This window comes from Drosophila virilis, chromosome 4 (assembly GCF_030788295.1).
Source record: "Drosophila virilis strain 15010-1051.87 chromosome 4, Dvir_AGI_RSII-ME, whole genome shotgun sequence".
NCBI lineage: Eukaryota > Metazoa > Arthropoda > Insecta > Diptera > Drosophilidae > Drosophila > Drosophila virilis.
This window is the reverse complement of record NC_091546.1, coordinates 20,334,995-20,351,316: the sequence shown is the minus strand read 5'-3', so window position 1 is coordinate 20,351,316 and position 16,322 is coordinate 20,334,995. Positions and strand designations below refer to the sequence as shown.

Genomic DNA, 16,322 nt, shown 5'->3' with positions numbered 1-16,322 from the left:
GCTATAATTTAATAATATAAGTATATATGTATAATAATTTTAGGAATCGAACTATTTGTTTTGCATGTGATGACTATATTAAATAATTCTACATATTTTTTTATTTTTAATATTTTTGATATTATTTTATTTAATCAAATTTCTGTCTGCAATGGTGATTTTAGTAATGCTATCTATTATAAAATAACGAGCTGTGATATTCCCCTTATTGTGGCCCAGATTTATTTGTGACTCTAAGCTCTGGAAAATTGTTACAAAAATCATATGCTCTGGCAGAAATCTACACACTCTGGCATTTATACCACTATCCCCATGTAACAAAAACATGTACAACTTATCAATAATTAAAGGTACATATAAAAATGCATAATTATAACAATATACCAGAGTGGACCCACAGTTATCTGTCTGCCCCAGCACACCTCCAACGCCCCCGCGCTACCAAAAAGAAAGTGAAGATTAATTTGACACAAATTTGACAAGCATATGGAACGGCAGTGGAAATGTGTGGTTTATGTTACTCGAAATTTAACAATGATAAGATCAAACAGGGCGCATAGAAAAATTATTAAACTGTCGTACGACACTCGAAGCTGTCAGACGAAGAAATTTACAAGAAATTTATGAGAGAGGGTCTGATCAAATGCAATCATATATGCAGTTGTACTCAGGTAGGCTTTAATTAAAGATAGTGCTGCGGGTGTTTTGGGCAGCAGCCCAGCTGCACCTTTAAACATTTTTGTAGTTCTCTTATCAGTCAACAAGAGCGCATAGCTATCTCAATCTAGCATTTAACACATTGCCACTATAATTTGGGTCAATGGACTTGAACGAAAAAAAAGTTCTGTACTGTTCTGTTGTTTTCTGTTTTATGGGCCAGATTATGCTCTAGCCTGCTATCAAAGCCCCCATGCTCCCATGCTCCTTTCGATATGTTGTGGAATGGGGGTAAGCAAAACAAAACTGCGCCCAATCATTAAATGATTCGTATTCGTATGTGCCTGGGCACTCACTCGCATTGTTTACTTTCGATAAAGACAACGAGTAAGTAAGGAAATTGACTCTATAATGCCTTGCCATATATGTATATAGTACGAGTACCTCTATACCCGATTTCAAGTGCCACCTGAGTCGGTTTGGGTACGGTGGGGTAGTAGGGTGGACGGTGCGTTCCGTTTATATCAATTGCGGTTTGTTTAGGTTCGATTTCGTGTTTGGTTTGTTTATAAAAATCATTCGTATTCTTTTCTCTATCTCTCTCGCACTCGCTCTCCACCTCTAGCTGCCCCTGTCTCTGACAATTTTATTTTATTACCGCACTGTGTTTGTTGTCAGAACTGTTTAGCATTTATTTGCTCAGTTTGCCGCCGCCAGTTTGTCTGGCCCGGGAACTGTGAGTGGGGCCATGGTGCGGTTGCGGACCGCGAACCGCGGACCTCGCAGCGGCTGTTGATTTTTTACGATTTCCAAACAAAAGGCGCGGCACACTGTTGTTTATATAATTTGGCGTTGCTGTTGTTGTATTTTATTTTTAAAGAGCCAATTTATCTGTCCGCAAATGACAGTATCGTGTTGTCTTATATGCACTTCAGGCATTAACAATGAAAATGTGATGAAATGCAGTTGCAGTTGACAGTTATAGGGTATATTTTACCAAGTGTGGGCTGAAGCAGTGTAATGAGTGTGTATGCTATATGTAGCTTGTTGTTACTTACCTGCACATCCTTGGAGAACATGTTGTTCGTGTGGATAATCACTGCACTGAAATTGCGTACAGTTTCAAATTCAAAGGTGATTTCCACTGGACGACCGGATAGAGTATCATTACGCCAGCCAACCCATTCATAACCTAAATGGAAAAAGCATTAGTTGATCATTTTTCACGAATTGAGTCTTGCCAAAGTCATGACAGAAGAGAATGTTAAGAACTCAAGAATTGCCATACGAGTTTCTGTTGTAGAGGCCACATTATTCTCTCTTTCTTTTATTCATATTAGTTGATGAAGAACATTATTGTTTCGAATGTTTTCATAAAATATTATATTCTGATTTTGGAATATCTTCTATGATTATATTGTCTAATAACAACTAAAAGCTTTTTCATAGACCATTGTCTGATATGGGTTGAACTCTGCACAAGCAAATATTATCTGTTTTGTCTACATTTTATATAATATTACTGCGAATTTGTCTTGGCACACTTCTTTTTCTCACTGGACCACATATTTCACATGTTAAAGCTCAAGTGCATTGTAATCACCATTATGTATGATATTAAATGACTCTTGGGCCAGTTTAACGCAATAATAAGAGACATTCATGTGCAACTAAAACATGTAAACACTAAAATAGCCTAGACTGAAGTATTTTATGTGACAAGCAAATGGACTTCCATAAAGAGACCATGCACGCCCGCCTGATATTAAGAAACCAGTACAATATTATTTTACCTTTACCAAAGCCGTTGATATCCATGCGAAAGTTATCCTTGCCGCGCTGTCCATCTACAAGCTGGCCCAGTCCATTCACAAAACGATCGCCCTCCTCGTGCCCATCGTAGGTTTTATCGGATAGATCGATTTCCATGCCGCGCTGCACGCCCTTCGGAATGCTGTAGGCGACAATGCCCTCTGCAAGAGTCAAGATAGTTCCAAGATGCGAGTTGTTAGTGAAAGGCAAAGGCAAAGCAGCACTTTAAGGCGATTTGCAGCGTCATATTTTGAGTCTTTGGGTCATGTGCAGCAGTTACTCGTAATTATAATACTATTTTATGTACAAGCACTCGCTCATGTTTAAATTACATAAAAATGCGACTAAAAAAGCAATAAATTCGCTTTAAAACTGTAAATTAAATATGCGGCATGCAATGGGCCCACAACTGAGCCCCAAACGAGACCTTTAATAAAACAATAAAAGAAACTAACTAACTTTTAGCTTGGGGTCGCTCGCAAATGCAAAACAAAGTCATCAAAACCGGTCGCACGCTTGATTGCATGCTTACAGATACTTTTTTATACACCAACCATATTTGGGGTCCTACGATTTTGTTATGCGATTTGTTCGAATATAAATAACATGTTTAAGAACTAGTCAATATTAGTTAAAGATGAAAAAAAAAACATGATTCTCGATTCACCCAAGGAACCTAAATATAAAGTAATTTATTGTTTACAGGATTAAAAGATTGAATAGTTTGCAAACTATGGTTAATCAAAGAACTTCAATGAGAATCCATTTATTATTACGAGCTCTTAAAAAAAAAATATATATATATATATGCTAGGGTATGACAGCTTCGATTTGTCTTAAGATTACTTAACTCCTGGTAAAAGATACTTTAGCTGTTTGTCGGCCGCAGGGCATGAACAAGTGCGACCATGATACTTGGAGTGTATGGCAGGGGAAGGAAAGGGGGCACGTAATGTTTGCTATAATTCATGGCTATGGCTATGGACCACTTACCTTGCCAGGCACAGCCAACGATCTCGGCGCGCAGGCAAACGGTGCGATCGTATTGACTGTAGGGATAGATGCGCACCTTGGACGCAAAGATGCTGGGCTGCAGCACGTTCTCCACCTCGCTGTAGGTGTTTATATTGCCAGGAAGTATCTGCAAAATGTAACCAAAAACAAAAACGTTATTAATGCGCCAGCTGTGTGCCGCGTGTAGGTGGGGGAATTCGAGCTCTTTGGCCGAACTAAAAAAAAAAATTGAGAAGAGAAAAACAAAAGCGTTCAAATTGATTTTCTTAGCCTGCACACAATAAATCGATGGAACCGTTTCGGGCACAGCCTGGGCCAGCACAATCGAGGGACACCTACGCAATTCTTGCTCACCTCGCGATAATTCGCACGTAAATTTCACAGCCTAAAGATGTAGATACATTATGTATCTGTTCGTGGCTTGCGGTTATTGCGATGCTTATCGCCGGCCCGGCCCGTTCGTGATTAATGTGTGAATGCAGAGAGAGTGAGATAGACATAGAGTCTTGTAGGCAGTACGGCACTCACCTCTTTGCCCTGTGTATTCTTCCAACGCAGCCATTTCTCAAAGCCCGGCCTCCAATATTCGAGCACATAGGCCTCTGTATATTCCTGGCCCTGACCTTTGCCAAAGCGACCCTGTGTGCGTATGGCGCTGACCAAATGCACCTGCAGCAGATCAATTTGCAGATATTCCTTGAGCCCACGTGAGACCATATGCTTGGGGCACCAGGCACCTCCATTGTTATCCACCTTGAGTCTGCAAATAAGAAGATTTACCATCAAATATTTACATTTTCTGTATAATTAACGAGAATTTTTAGGTACTTATGATAGCGAATAGTCGCTTACAAAATCAATATACATTTTTATTTAAATAACTAGACTCGTTGACTACAGATTTATTTTATTACATCATGTAAGAGACAACAGCAAATTAAAACTTCACGTCCACATGTGCCTATTTATTATGGCCTTTTTACTTGGCAGGAATGTCACTTGTTAATTTTAATGAGTAAATATTTATTGTAATTTATACAAGTGTCCTCACTTTTGCTGTGCTCAATGTTAAGGTTTTTTTTTTCGTTGATTATAAACCATATTGATCAATAATTAATTTGAATTTGCATTGATTGACTCAACGCATGACCACGCCCACTTTGCTTGCAACGCAGAATGCATGTTTATTGTCGGGCGTTTCTGATACTTTTTTCATGTTTGCTGTTTACGGGATTCGGTTTTTTTTTTTGCATATGTTTTTTACAGCCATTTGCATTGGCGTTAATTATTTAATTAAATTTAAAATTGGCTTTTTTGCCGAATGCACGTGTAATTGAGCTGCATGTCGAGTGTGCATGTGCTGCTTGTAATTAAATGTCGTTAACTGTGCGTGGACACCAATAAGTATGATCCTTTTGTGAAAAGCACACTGATTGGCAATTGTGTGCAAAGCTTTTGTGTTGCGCCCACTTGAAAATGCTGCTTAAAAGAGTTTATTTTCAAGTTAAAAATTATATGAATAAAATCTGGTAATGCCCCAAATGATTAAGATTCAAACGAACGAGTGCTATATCCGTTCGCCTGGAATAATATTAAGGGATAGATATTTAAGTTTTTTATCGATCTGCTCTTGACCTAAAATTCTATAATATTAATGTCATCGGCTTAGCTCGAATCACTTTAACAAGTGAAAAGAGAATATTAGCCCATAACCAGAGTCTATATAACATATATTATCATCAGAGAGCGATTAGTATTTCGTTGTTTAAATCTTTTTTATTTCTTTCAGTTCTTAAAAATATACTCCTTTTCAGCAGTTTGCTTAATGTGCCAATTTTATTTCAATGTCATTTTTTATGTGTCAAGGCGGCAATTTGCATACTTAATCAACATTCGCTGTGAATGACTTTTCAACTTTATTTATTTTATTTTTGCAATTTTGCCGCAACATTCGCACTCAATTTATGAATTATTTCCACAACAGCTGCGGCAGTTTGGCAGTTTTCACTTTCAATTTTCAAACTGGTGTAAGGCAGCCGAAAAATAAAAAAAAAAAAAATAACAAAAAAGTTAACCACACGCCGCGCTGCTGCGCAACAACTTTTGGCCCTGGGAAAACGGAGAACTCAACTCAACTCGACTCGAAACTCAAACGCCAACTTTTTCGCCAAACTCAAAAACTGCAACTGCATTGCGACAATTTCTTTACAAACACACACACAGACAGATTGTGTATTTGTGCGTGTCTCGCTGTGTAGACATACACAGACATACACATTCTGACATACGCTATATGTTCATATTCATATTTCATCTAGCTTGTAGTTGGCTTTGTATTAGAATAGAAAGCGCGCTGCGAGGGGAGTCAAAAGTGCAGTAAATCATGCAAGTTATTGACTCATGCAAAGTCATTTAAACAATTTGCACAGTTTTCTATAGACAGAACTGAATAAAGAAATAAACAAAAAAGATATCCAGCTAGGGGAAATGTTTATAGGATTGTTTCATGCAAAATGTAGCTTGTTTTATTTTTGACCCAGTTTAAGTTGTTTTAAAACTGAAGTGAAAGTTCCCTAAAAGATACGTTTATGCAAACCACATTGTTTACGATTAACTGAAAGTGGAAAATCGCCTTGCGGATTATTTTTTCAATATTTATACCAACTTTGATGTTGTTATTGATATTATGTCATAGCTTTATGCACTGCTTTAAGCTTATAGTTTCTTTGAATCAGACGCAAAAATCTGTAAGAATCTGTTTGGTCTACTCATACTGCATTAATGTTGATAAAAAATAGAAATAGATAAATAGGTAAAAGTGAGTGGTCTTTTACAAAGTAAGCCCATATCAACTTATCTTTCCCATAGTTCAATTTTCCATTCGCTTTCTCGTTACTACCGCAGGCCATCAGCAGCTAATCGCCAATCTAATAAAAAATAGCACATCAACTGCTAATTAACTACTGCTCCTGCTGTTGCAGTAGAGGCAGCGGTAACAGCAACATCAACATCAACAGCGGCCGCATCAGCAGCTGCCACGTTCTGTGGAAATTGCTACAAATTTTCCGCATGGCAAGCGCCATACAAACATATGAACACTTTATCCTAACGCATAGCGTTACCAGCCTGGTGGGGGATGAGGTGGAAGCTGAGGGGTACATGGCAGAGCGGGTATCTCCACTGGAGTCAGCTCGCCCATATTCTGCCATGACCTACATTATCTTCTGGCTCCGGCTCTGGCTCTGGCTCGAGCTTTGCTGCTGTGGCAAATTCTGTTTTTTTTTTCGCTGTTACGGTAACACTCGCAGTCAGTTTTTTGCAACCATGTGGTGTCTCTGTCTATCTGTGGCATATTTTTTTGCTGGTACTGTGCGCCATTTTTTCCGCTATTTACGTTAATCGCGGTTTACAACACGAGACAGCAGGCTGAGGGCCAAGGGAAAGGATCTCGTATGCAAAATAGGCAGCGAAAGCCACCAAGTTGACTGCTAGCCAAGCTTCCATATTGCCCCCCTTGGCCCAGCCACCACCCCACCGGCGCCTTTTGGTGGTTTGCCTATTTGCAAGTGTGCACCGACTTTTCTACATTAATATCAATTTTGTTGTCATAAATCCAATGAGTTGTGTGGCCTGCGTTCTGCGGCTGTGTGGGCTTGACATTTGCCGTTGACTTTTACATTTTGTTTGCTAGAAAACTCTCTGTGCTTGGCGGAGGGTATTTTAAAATTATCATTCAATTTGACAAACAACATAAAATCGTTTTTAAAATTATATTTATGTAAGAATTGTGATCTAATCAAACTTTTTATTGTTTGTATCAAATTTAAATTAAATTTCTGAATTTTCGTGATATATTTATATTTATTTTTCGCAAATGTTTCAGGGTATTTCTTAGTCGTTCAGCCTAGTTCTTCAGTCTCCACTCTTTCGCATCAACCTCTCACGGCTTGGGCTGTTTATTATCGTTAACATATGGGTCACCTGGGATGGCACTTTAGCATCATTTGCATGACAAGGCTGCAAATGTTTTCTCGATGCGCATTCAAATTGGGCAAATAATGGGCATGGCGAGAAGTGTGAGCAGCGTGTGAGCCGGGGCATGTCTTCTTCGGCTGAAATGGTTGAATGCTGCCTAAAAGCGTGCTCCACTTACACAATGCAGCCCCAAAAGATGTGCTCTGCTTGTTATGCAGCCCCAATAAGTATGCTTTACACTCGTCTTGAGGCAGCATCATTTTGCATCGCATTCAGGCCAAAGGCTTTCATTAGCTTCGTTTTAATCGTTGCGTTGCCTTCTCATTTACGACTAACGAGGCAGATATACTTGGATACTTGTACCGCCGGGGCATACAACACCCGAAACTTTTCTTCTATTTTATTTTACTTATTTCCTTTCCCTAGGGCAGGACGGCGCATAAAAGTATGCAAGGCAAAAACGAGTACGAAATATGCCGTGCGAAAATTTTATGTTGGCATAGAAATATTTTCACTTGCTTTTCCTACGAAGCGCTTCTAGCTGAGGAGCTGAGGTTTCGTTTTACAGCAAATTGTTGCATTCTTTGCGGCGTTTTGTGTGCCTGTATGTGTGTGTGTGTGTGTGTGTATATATGCGCTATCCTGTGCATAGTTTGGCGCGTTATGGTCAGCAGCAGGAAATGGCACCTAGCGCCACTTTTATTTGGCCAAAGCTACTAAAATATGCCATAAAAGGATGCAGCTATCGCATAACTGCAGCACACAACATAGCTACAAGGTGCCCCCCAACCACGAAACCAACACAACTAAGTGGATGTAATGTTGCATTTGCACACACACACACTTGCACATGCTTACACACATAGAGTGGGCACATTTAGTTGGCTGGGAGCTCTAACTAGGTCTTGTGTTACTTTATGCGCCCAAGCCATGCCTGGAATGGCTGTAAACGTGGCTGAAATTAGAGTCAACCAACAGATACACACACACACACACACACACATACGTATCTCACAGATACATTTATGGGCTACTAGGTGCCGGGAACTGTGGTAAAGTTCTGCTCGTTTTTAATATAAATTCATGTCGCTTTCACTTGCATGTTGTGGCCTTACACACATTTATTTAGATAATTATGAAAATATATGCACGAATATGTGGCTCGATGCCGGCCTCATATGGCACGTAACAGCGGTGCATTGGCTGTGGGTGGCGGCACGAAAACCAGCTGCTCTTAAATTGTTAGTATATGTTGATAATATTTGCAAAAGTTAGGCAAACTTTTCAATTCACATAATGCAATAAAATATTATACAACACGAAATTAGAAGCAATATCATAAAAAGTTGGCAACGGAAACTGAAAAAATAAAAATTATTGGACAACCATTCGGTAAATCAGATTTAAATAATATATTTATAATTTTAACGTATTAAAAAGAGATATGAAACTCTCACACAAATCTTATTTTAAATTTATAAATTTAATATGTACATGTTTTTCTGTTTTTCCAATTTTTCATTTAATATATTCCTACATAATTTTCATTAAGTCTTCCCTCTTTAAAACATATTCAAGACTGTTCGTTTTTTCACTTTAAAAAGTTGATTTTGAAAACCTTCGCCTTAAATGCAAATTGTCTCTACTTTTCATGCGAGTATCGGAATCCACTCTGTTAATTTGTCCATGGACTTCATTACAATGCAGCAAACATTTGGGTCCATTATTTATTTAAATGCTCTTCTACAATACATATCTCGTCCTTTAGCGCATATTTATTGTGCGCTTTGGTCTATGCAAAATCGAATTTGCATATAGAGGAAGTATCCTGTAGCTTAAATGCCCAATTGGTTTGTTGTGCTAAGCACAATGAAAACTCTCAGAGACTAGGGCGACCCTTTTACCGACAAGATTTTGCCTCTAGGCTGATGTATGTGTGTGTGTGTTTTTTTTTTATTTTTCTCTTTTTTTTCTATATCCTTTGGCTTTGAATTTGCGTATCCTTTTTTGTGGGTCCATGTATATGTAACAGAGTCTTTATCAAGTTCGTTTTCGGCTTGTTTGCTAGCTGTTTTCCTATTTTTTAATGAGGTTGTCTAGATTTCTGTTTCTCTTATTTTTGGGAGGGGTGGCCAGTCTTTAAGGATTTCCGCACACACATAAGATGGGCTTCAAAAAATATGCTACAGTTTATGGCGCAAAAAGTTAAGCTGATTTACACTGAATGAAGTTCGTTTGGTTGGACAACTTAACTTTTGCCTTGTGGGGGTCCGAGACAAAACTTAAGCGGCTTACTACTCGGAATGTACAGCCACATATGGTGCAGTGTCCCCAACATGCTTTGGGGCTTGTCTAATAAGTAGCACAACCAGAAGGGTTGCGCTTTCCCTCCCTCTTCCTCTCTCTCTCTCTCTCCTTCTCTTTCTCTTGCTTCTTTAGTCCCCGTAACAATCTCAATGCAGCTGTGCAAATTGTGAGAAGTGTAAGAAAAACACAGGTGACGACCAAATATTTGCGTTTTCAATTTCAGATGTGTGTGTGTGTGTGAGCTGCTTAAGGGTTGCCCCATGCCGAACTCTTGCTTCGCTTGTGCTCGATTTTCCCCTCTCCCACACATATTTATTTTTCATTTAATTTCCAATTTTTCTTTCAACGTTTTTAATGACACTTGATGCAATTAAAATGCCAAGGCAACGGGCTTTTACTACTGCCTTGCCATCTCCAACTGCCTCCTGCGAACGGCTTGTAAGCTACTAAAAATTATTTTTTACGATTGTCATAAAGACGTCGCCGTCCTCGTTTGTAAAGGCCACCCTTTCCGCCTCTCGCCATCCTTTAGCAAAACAATAGCTGCCGCTTTTGTTTCTACCGCTCAGCTCGGCTCAGTGCACAGCAGCGCCTCCTAGCGCCTGACAGCGACAACAGCAGCAACGCCAATTCGCTGAGTTTTTAATTAAATTTTATTTGCTTTTTATTTTTTTTTTTTTTTTTGACACTTTTTACCAAAATATTTTGCTAAGCTTGAAAAGTTTGACGCCCGCTTTGGTGGCAAGACTTAAGCTAGAACTCCTTTGACGCAATCCTTTAACAAATTAATTTTTAGCCCCAAAATGAGCGTCAGATGTCTTTAATTGGTTGTTGCCACGTACCTAAGCTTCGTTTCTTGATATTATTATAGCACCCAAATAGATTGACATTGAGGTTCTGATTGCAGATGGGCGCGAGCTGTGTTTCCACGGCACGGCTCAACACGAACACGTAAATTACTTTCTTAAACGCGCACAGGAAAATTTAACCCTGGCACGGCACAGTCTAGCAGGGTCCCAAGTTACTTTCTTCTGTATTTACGTGATAGATATTATAGAATATTTAATACGGCCGTACTCATAGTTAATTTAAAAATATATATATATATATTCGCTCCAAAATGAAAGAAAGGCAAGGATTCTTTCTCTTTCTTCGACCTGAATTCCATGAATCCACATAATATAAATACTTTAAGCAAGGTAGAAGGTTTATCTGCTTGGCAGTTGCTGCACATTTGTTGTTGTTCTTCTAAAGATTTCTTGATATCCTTATGTCACATTTGCATTTAAGGAGCATAATACAATATAAGCTCAAGCTGCAATTCCTGTTTTATGGTTCAGTTCGTAGGACTTTAAAAACTGCATATGGTATGCCATAGGTAACATTTACTCGGTCTTCTGTCATCTCTCTCTCTCTCCGAGCTTTCTCCATATTTACATGTCACGTATATAGCCCACATTAGAGGCTGCTTCAGTCATATTTTCTAGCCTTTGCCTGGTCTGGGCCTATAGCATAATGGCTTTTGTGTTATGCTTTTATGATTACACTAAAAACAAAAAGGCAAACTCCTGCGGAGACTTAGGTAGAGCCAGGCGTTAACCCTTGTACAGCGCAAATTGTACACGAAGCGAACGGACAACAGGAACAACAACAACAAACAACAACAGCAAACAAGAACAACAAACACATGTGCGTCTTTTTTATCGATTTCTTGGGCTGTGCCATAAAACGCTAATGGCTGCCACCTTCTCCTTGCACGTCTCTGACATTTTAGAAGCTGCTGTCGCCATTTTGCTTTTCATATTTTCCATTGAACTTTAAGCCGTTGACGTTGCTGCTGCTGTTGTTCTTTTGTTGCTGTTGTTGTTGTTGTTGTTGTTGTTGTTGTTGTGTCGCCTAAGCCTTAGCCGCCATTTTTATTGTCATCTTTTCCGTTGTCATCGCTCCGGCGTGTTTGCCATTTTTCTAGGTTTTCGCCAGCGTCGTCGTCGTCTTCGCCTCCGTGCAATTTCCACTTGACACAATGGCACACAAAATGCAAAACTCTTTTGCAGTTTTTCCCATTTTTCTTTTTCCTTACCAGCAGCTCCCTCCAACCTATCGCCTTGCTGTTGTCTGTTTGGCTCTTAGTAAAGTGTTGCCGGCATTCTGAATTGTATGCTTTTATATTTTTGCGGCCTGTTGGAAAACGAACCCAAGTAAAACTTGTCCCCGCCGCATGTCATTTTCCATTTTCCATTTACTTTGCTTTTGGCAGCTGTTTTTCTTTCTTTGCGCCTGCAGTTTCTTTGGCTGCGGTCTGTCATGTTTGTTGTTGCAGCTTTCTCAAGTCATTATTGCTAGGCCGCAATAACTGTGACAAAGTCATCTTTTATAGAACGTGCCCTCCGCAGTTCCGCTCCGAATAGAATGCGGTTGCAACCTGCCTCTGAGGTCACGCCTTCACTGGGTCGCGACTGACTTTTGTCTTAATGGCTTGTCACATATTCAAAATGGTGACTGCGCAAGTGATGAAAGCATTTTAACCAACTACAACTACAACACGATCTTGATGTATTTTCCATTGTTCTCAACTACAATTTTAAGAGAAATGCAGTGTCAAATTTTTAACTGACAATTATTGAAAAAAGTCGAAAATTATTTAATTGTTCCTTATAATATCATGCGAACCGATACTTCTGAAATTTAACTTATTAGCTAAAAATTGTAGATCAGCGAAATATATATTTTCGTATATAACAGATAATTTTTAAACTTAAAAATACCATCAAGACAAGAAACGACAATCTACTTTGTACAGTTAAAGAGCTTGACTTAACCTTGATAACCCAGCTTGCCGGCTTCCGCCTTGGTGTGCCTAAACTCCGTGCCTTTATTAATATAACCCCAAACTCTTCACTACTTATTTAGAAAAGAGTTTCTATCAACTGTTGCCTATTCGCATGGCTTTTCTAATCTTGCATTCTACTTACTTAGCGTATTTAATCTACGGAATACCGGCAACAGCTGCCCAAATATGCATATAGTTAGTTGGGATCTCTTGGCCCCGGTCCCAATGTCATTCTTTATCAAATAAAAATAGACAAGAAGCTGTAACTGTCTTCTTGTATCTTAACTCTGCGCCAAAGTTGCAGTTGCTGTTGCAGTTGCAGTCGCAGTTGTCGCAGTGAAAACGTTTTAAGCAAATAGGCAACTCCATAGTTATGCGTAGGCAAATAGCGTCGAGGCCAAGCCTGAGATCTTCGACTGTGCCCAGCCCTCACACTCGATTGAGTTGTCCCGGGTCGGCTCGGTCGCATTGTTGTCGGTTGCACATGCGCAGTCTTCCAGTCTTCTGGCCAGTTGTCAACTTGTTGTCGGCGTTGCCTTGACTGTTTATCTTTCAATTACCGCAGCAAACATTTCCACGGTATTTGCTCGGCGTATTTAAATTTAACTGGCATTGCCAATGTTCGCAGCAAAGTTGCTGCCGCTTCTTGTTACGCATGCGCGCCGCACAATTTGCTGCCTGAAAGCGTCTCAATTGTGTTGACCTGTTGACGGTTGGAGGGAGGGTATGGCTAGGTCCGGGGACGAGCTGTTTAGTTGTTTCGCATAGCTATTTGTTGTGCAAACTTTGATGGTGCATTGTGAAAGATAGGGTGTGCGTTGCAGAAGCAGAAGTTTATCTCAAATACTGCACTATTATATATTAATTATTACAAATTATTTTAATCACAATGTCGGTGGGCTCGGTACTTGAATATTGAGTACCATTTTCTACTTAAACCCGTTGGCTTTCAAGGCCTTAAATTGTTTTCCTATTAAAAATACGAAAACTAATTTGTTAGTAATATGTTCAATAAGTTGATTAGGTGGATACTTATCTTATTGTCTATTTCCTCTGATGTGCCAACTCTTATATTTTTATTTTCAAGCACTTTGTTAGATATAATACAGTTTTTCTACATTTAAGCCTTTTGATTCAGCTCTTTAGCTACAATCTTTCTGGGTAGGACAGCTTCACAGCTCACACCTTTGCTGCTTTTACTTGACGTTGTAATTTTCCTGGAATTTTCCGGTACACGCCCAAGCTGAAAGTATTTGTTTGCCCAAGTGTATGAACGCCGGCATTCCAAGCAGCGCAACGGCGCGTAGCTTGACAAAATCTAATGAAGTTAACCTACGGTGTGTGTATTTTTTTAATAAATGAAATTAATAAAACATGTTTTCCACCATGACGGCAGGAATTTTTCCAAGCACTGTCGGTTGCTTTGGATACGGCTTAAGTTAACTTGCTTGAAGCGAAGAAAATTTTTGCACCAAGTTGTTGGCCTCAATTAAGTGACGCAGAAAGAAAATGCTTTTTTTTTGTGTTTTTTATTTTATTTTGAAATTGCAGCAGAACCTATAAAATGTTGGAGGCCTGTAACCCAAATCAATGCCAAAGTTGCGAGAAATAATGCGTGGCAATGAAGGAATTCAATAAAATGTTATAAATAATTCAATAAGCAAAGCAAATTTATGCTTTTGCCGCTTTCGGGGGTAATCAATGTAAGAAAAATGCCAAACCGTTATCAAAATTGGAATTGGACGAGCCGTTGGGTAACATTAAATCATAAAAATTGACTCATTTGTAACATAAAAAGCACATTAACACATTACACAGCATGTGAAGTGCGTGAATCGGCCGATGGAGTGAGGGGCACAAGTTTGATACTGCTGACAGCTGAAGCGAAACGAAGCCAAGTCGAAATCGAAATTCAGTGCGGACAAGTGGCAAAAGAACTAGCAGCAAGAACAGCATAGAGATACAGATACACCCACACACACAGACACACACAGAGCATCAGATACGGATACATGCTGCTATACACAGCAATCAATTCAATCGGACTCACATTAAGCAGTGCGTGGAGCGCTGGCAATGCTGGGGTTGTGGGGGCCACGGTTCAAGCAAAACCAAATCAAACATTAATGCAATAAAATGGAAAACGCGTTAACAACAATTGCTTCAGTGGCCAACAACAACAACTGGCAGCTGGCTGCCGTAATCAGTGCCTGTGGCCGTGCCTTTGCTCTGGCTCGATTCCGGCCGCGTGCGCCTAAAAGTAGACTACGTTAAAAGCGAAAATCAATGCCACAGACAGAAAGACAGGCAACGATTAAGTGAGCGACAGCCGCAGACAAACCCAAAAAGTGTGAGCAACAATGGAGCCTGAATTCGAGTCTCCCATGGTTGGAGCCAAAGCACAGGTTGCTTCTTGTTGTTGTAGCATAATGTGGCGTGGCAACGAGTCTGACTTCTAACACAAGCAAATGCAGCATCTAATGCGGCAATTAAGGGATGAAGTGGGGTGTGGCCAACCCCACTAAGGCGAAATGTTCGTTACGTGAAATGCGAACTGAAAGCTGTTCCCAATTTGTGGCCAACATATCATAGATTACGGGCAATACAATACAAGCCCTAAACTAACAATGGCTCCTTCTGCACATTCCATACTCGTAATTAACAACCAACAGCTCAGACCGAGGCAAATGTCTAAATGTAACACTAGAATTTCAAAACTATGTTATTTCAAATTTACAAATGACTGACAGGCAAGAACAACTAAACAGAGCTGCGGCAGCAGCCATTGCCAGACGCTGTCAGTCAGCAAATACTTTCATTGTGCTCAAAATTATTTGCATACCATTAAATAAGAAACTTTGCTGGGTTTTTTGATTTCATAACGTGAAATGTTATTTATATTTATAACAATAACATTTAAATCTAAAAGACTTTGTGCCGAATGTTATTACGTTGATATAATATATTATATAATATTAATTACTAAATAGGGCTTCCCTCTAAGGCTAACGTGTGCCTACAAAGATACTTTTTGCTTCAATATATATATGCATTATCAGTCGTTACTTAAGTTAATAATTAGCTTGTTTTTCTTGCTTCTTCAGATACTGATGTTGATTGAATCATATGCTCTTGTAAAAAAAACTTCGTAAGGAAAAGTCAGACAAAAAGTAAGTTTGAAGCATTTAAAATTTTTAATTAGATGAGTGACAAAAACCCTATTTTAACTCTGGTTTATTTCTATTGATTACGAACTTGACAAATTTATGTGATCATTTTACAGTCGATCAAAATATTATTATCAATTTTTGTGTATATTTTTTTAAACTAAAATTCATTTAGTTGTTTACAAAAAAATACTTTGTTTTTTCTTTTTCCAATGCGACACAAATCAGTTTTGTATATTGAAGATATAATCGAACTGATTTTTCAATCCGTTTGCAATTGCAAAAAAGGGATGTTGATTGTTGATGACCGCAGAAAGACTCGGCATTTTGATTCATAATGTATTATTGCAAAATGTTTTGTGACTTTACTGGCTGAGTTTTTGTTAGATAATGATTTATTCTTACAAATCCTTGTCCTTATATACTAACAGCGTACTTATCTTATTTAAAATCTGCTGGAAAAACATTTTTGCCAACGTTAACGTTGACCTTAAATTTGCACACAATGCAATTCTAGCTGCAATAAATGAATTTGGCACATTATCAACAAGAGACATTTT

General features: G+C 38.9%; 1 protein-coding gene across 2 annotated transcripts in view; it reads right to left on the bottom strand.

Annotated features, from left to right (window-relative positions):
* The window catches only part of Ddr (discoidin domain-containing receptor 2), a 133,948-nt gene that overhangs the window by 68,247 nt on the left and 49,379 nt on the right, over positions 1 to 16,322 (bottom strand). The window contains exons 4-7 of one of the 2 annotated variants that reach the window (XM_032437903.2): positions 4,012 to 4,243; positions 3,463 to 3,610; positions 2,457 to 2,630; positions 1,716 to 1,849 (exon numbers count right to left, since the gene is read on the bottom strand). In XM_032437903.2, coding sequence (XP_032293794.1) covers positions 1,716 to 1,849; positions 2,457 to 2,630; positions 3,463 to 3,610; positions 4,012 to 4,243 — 688 coding nt within the window. Of the gene's footprint in view, positions 1 to 1,715; positions 1,850 to 2,450; positions 2,631 to 3,462; positions 3,611 to 4,011; positions 4,244 to 16,322 lie in introns of both variants that reach the window. The other variant, XM_002051307.4, reaches the window with a different exon arrangement.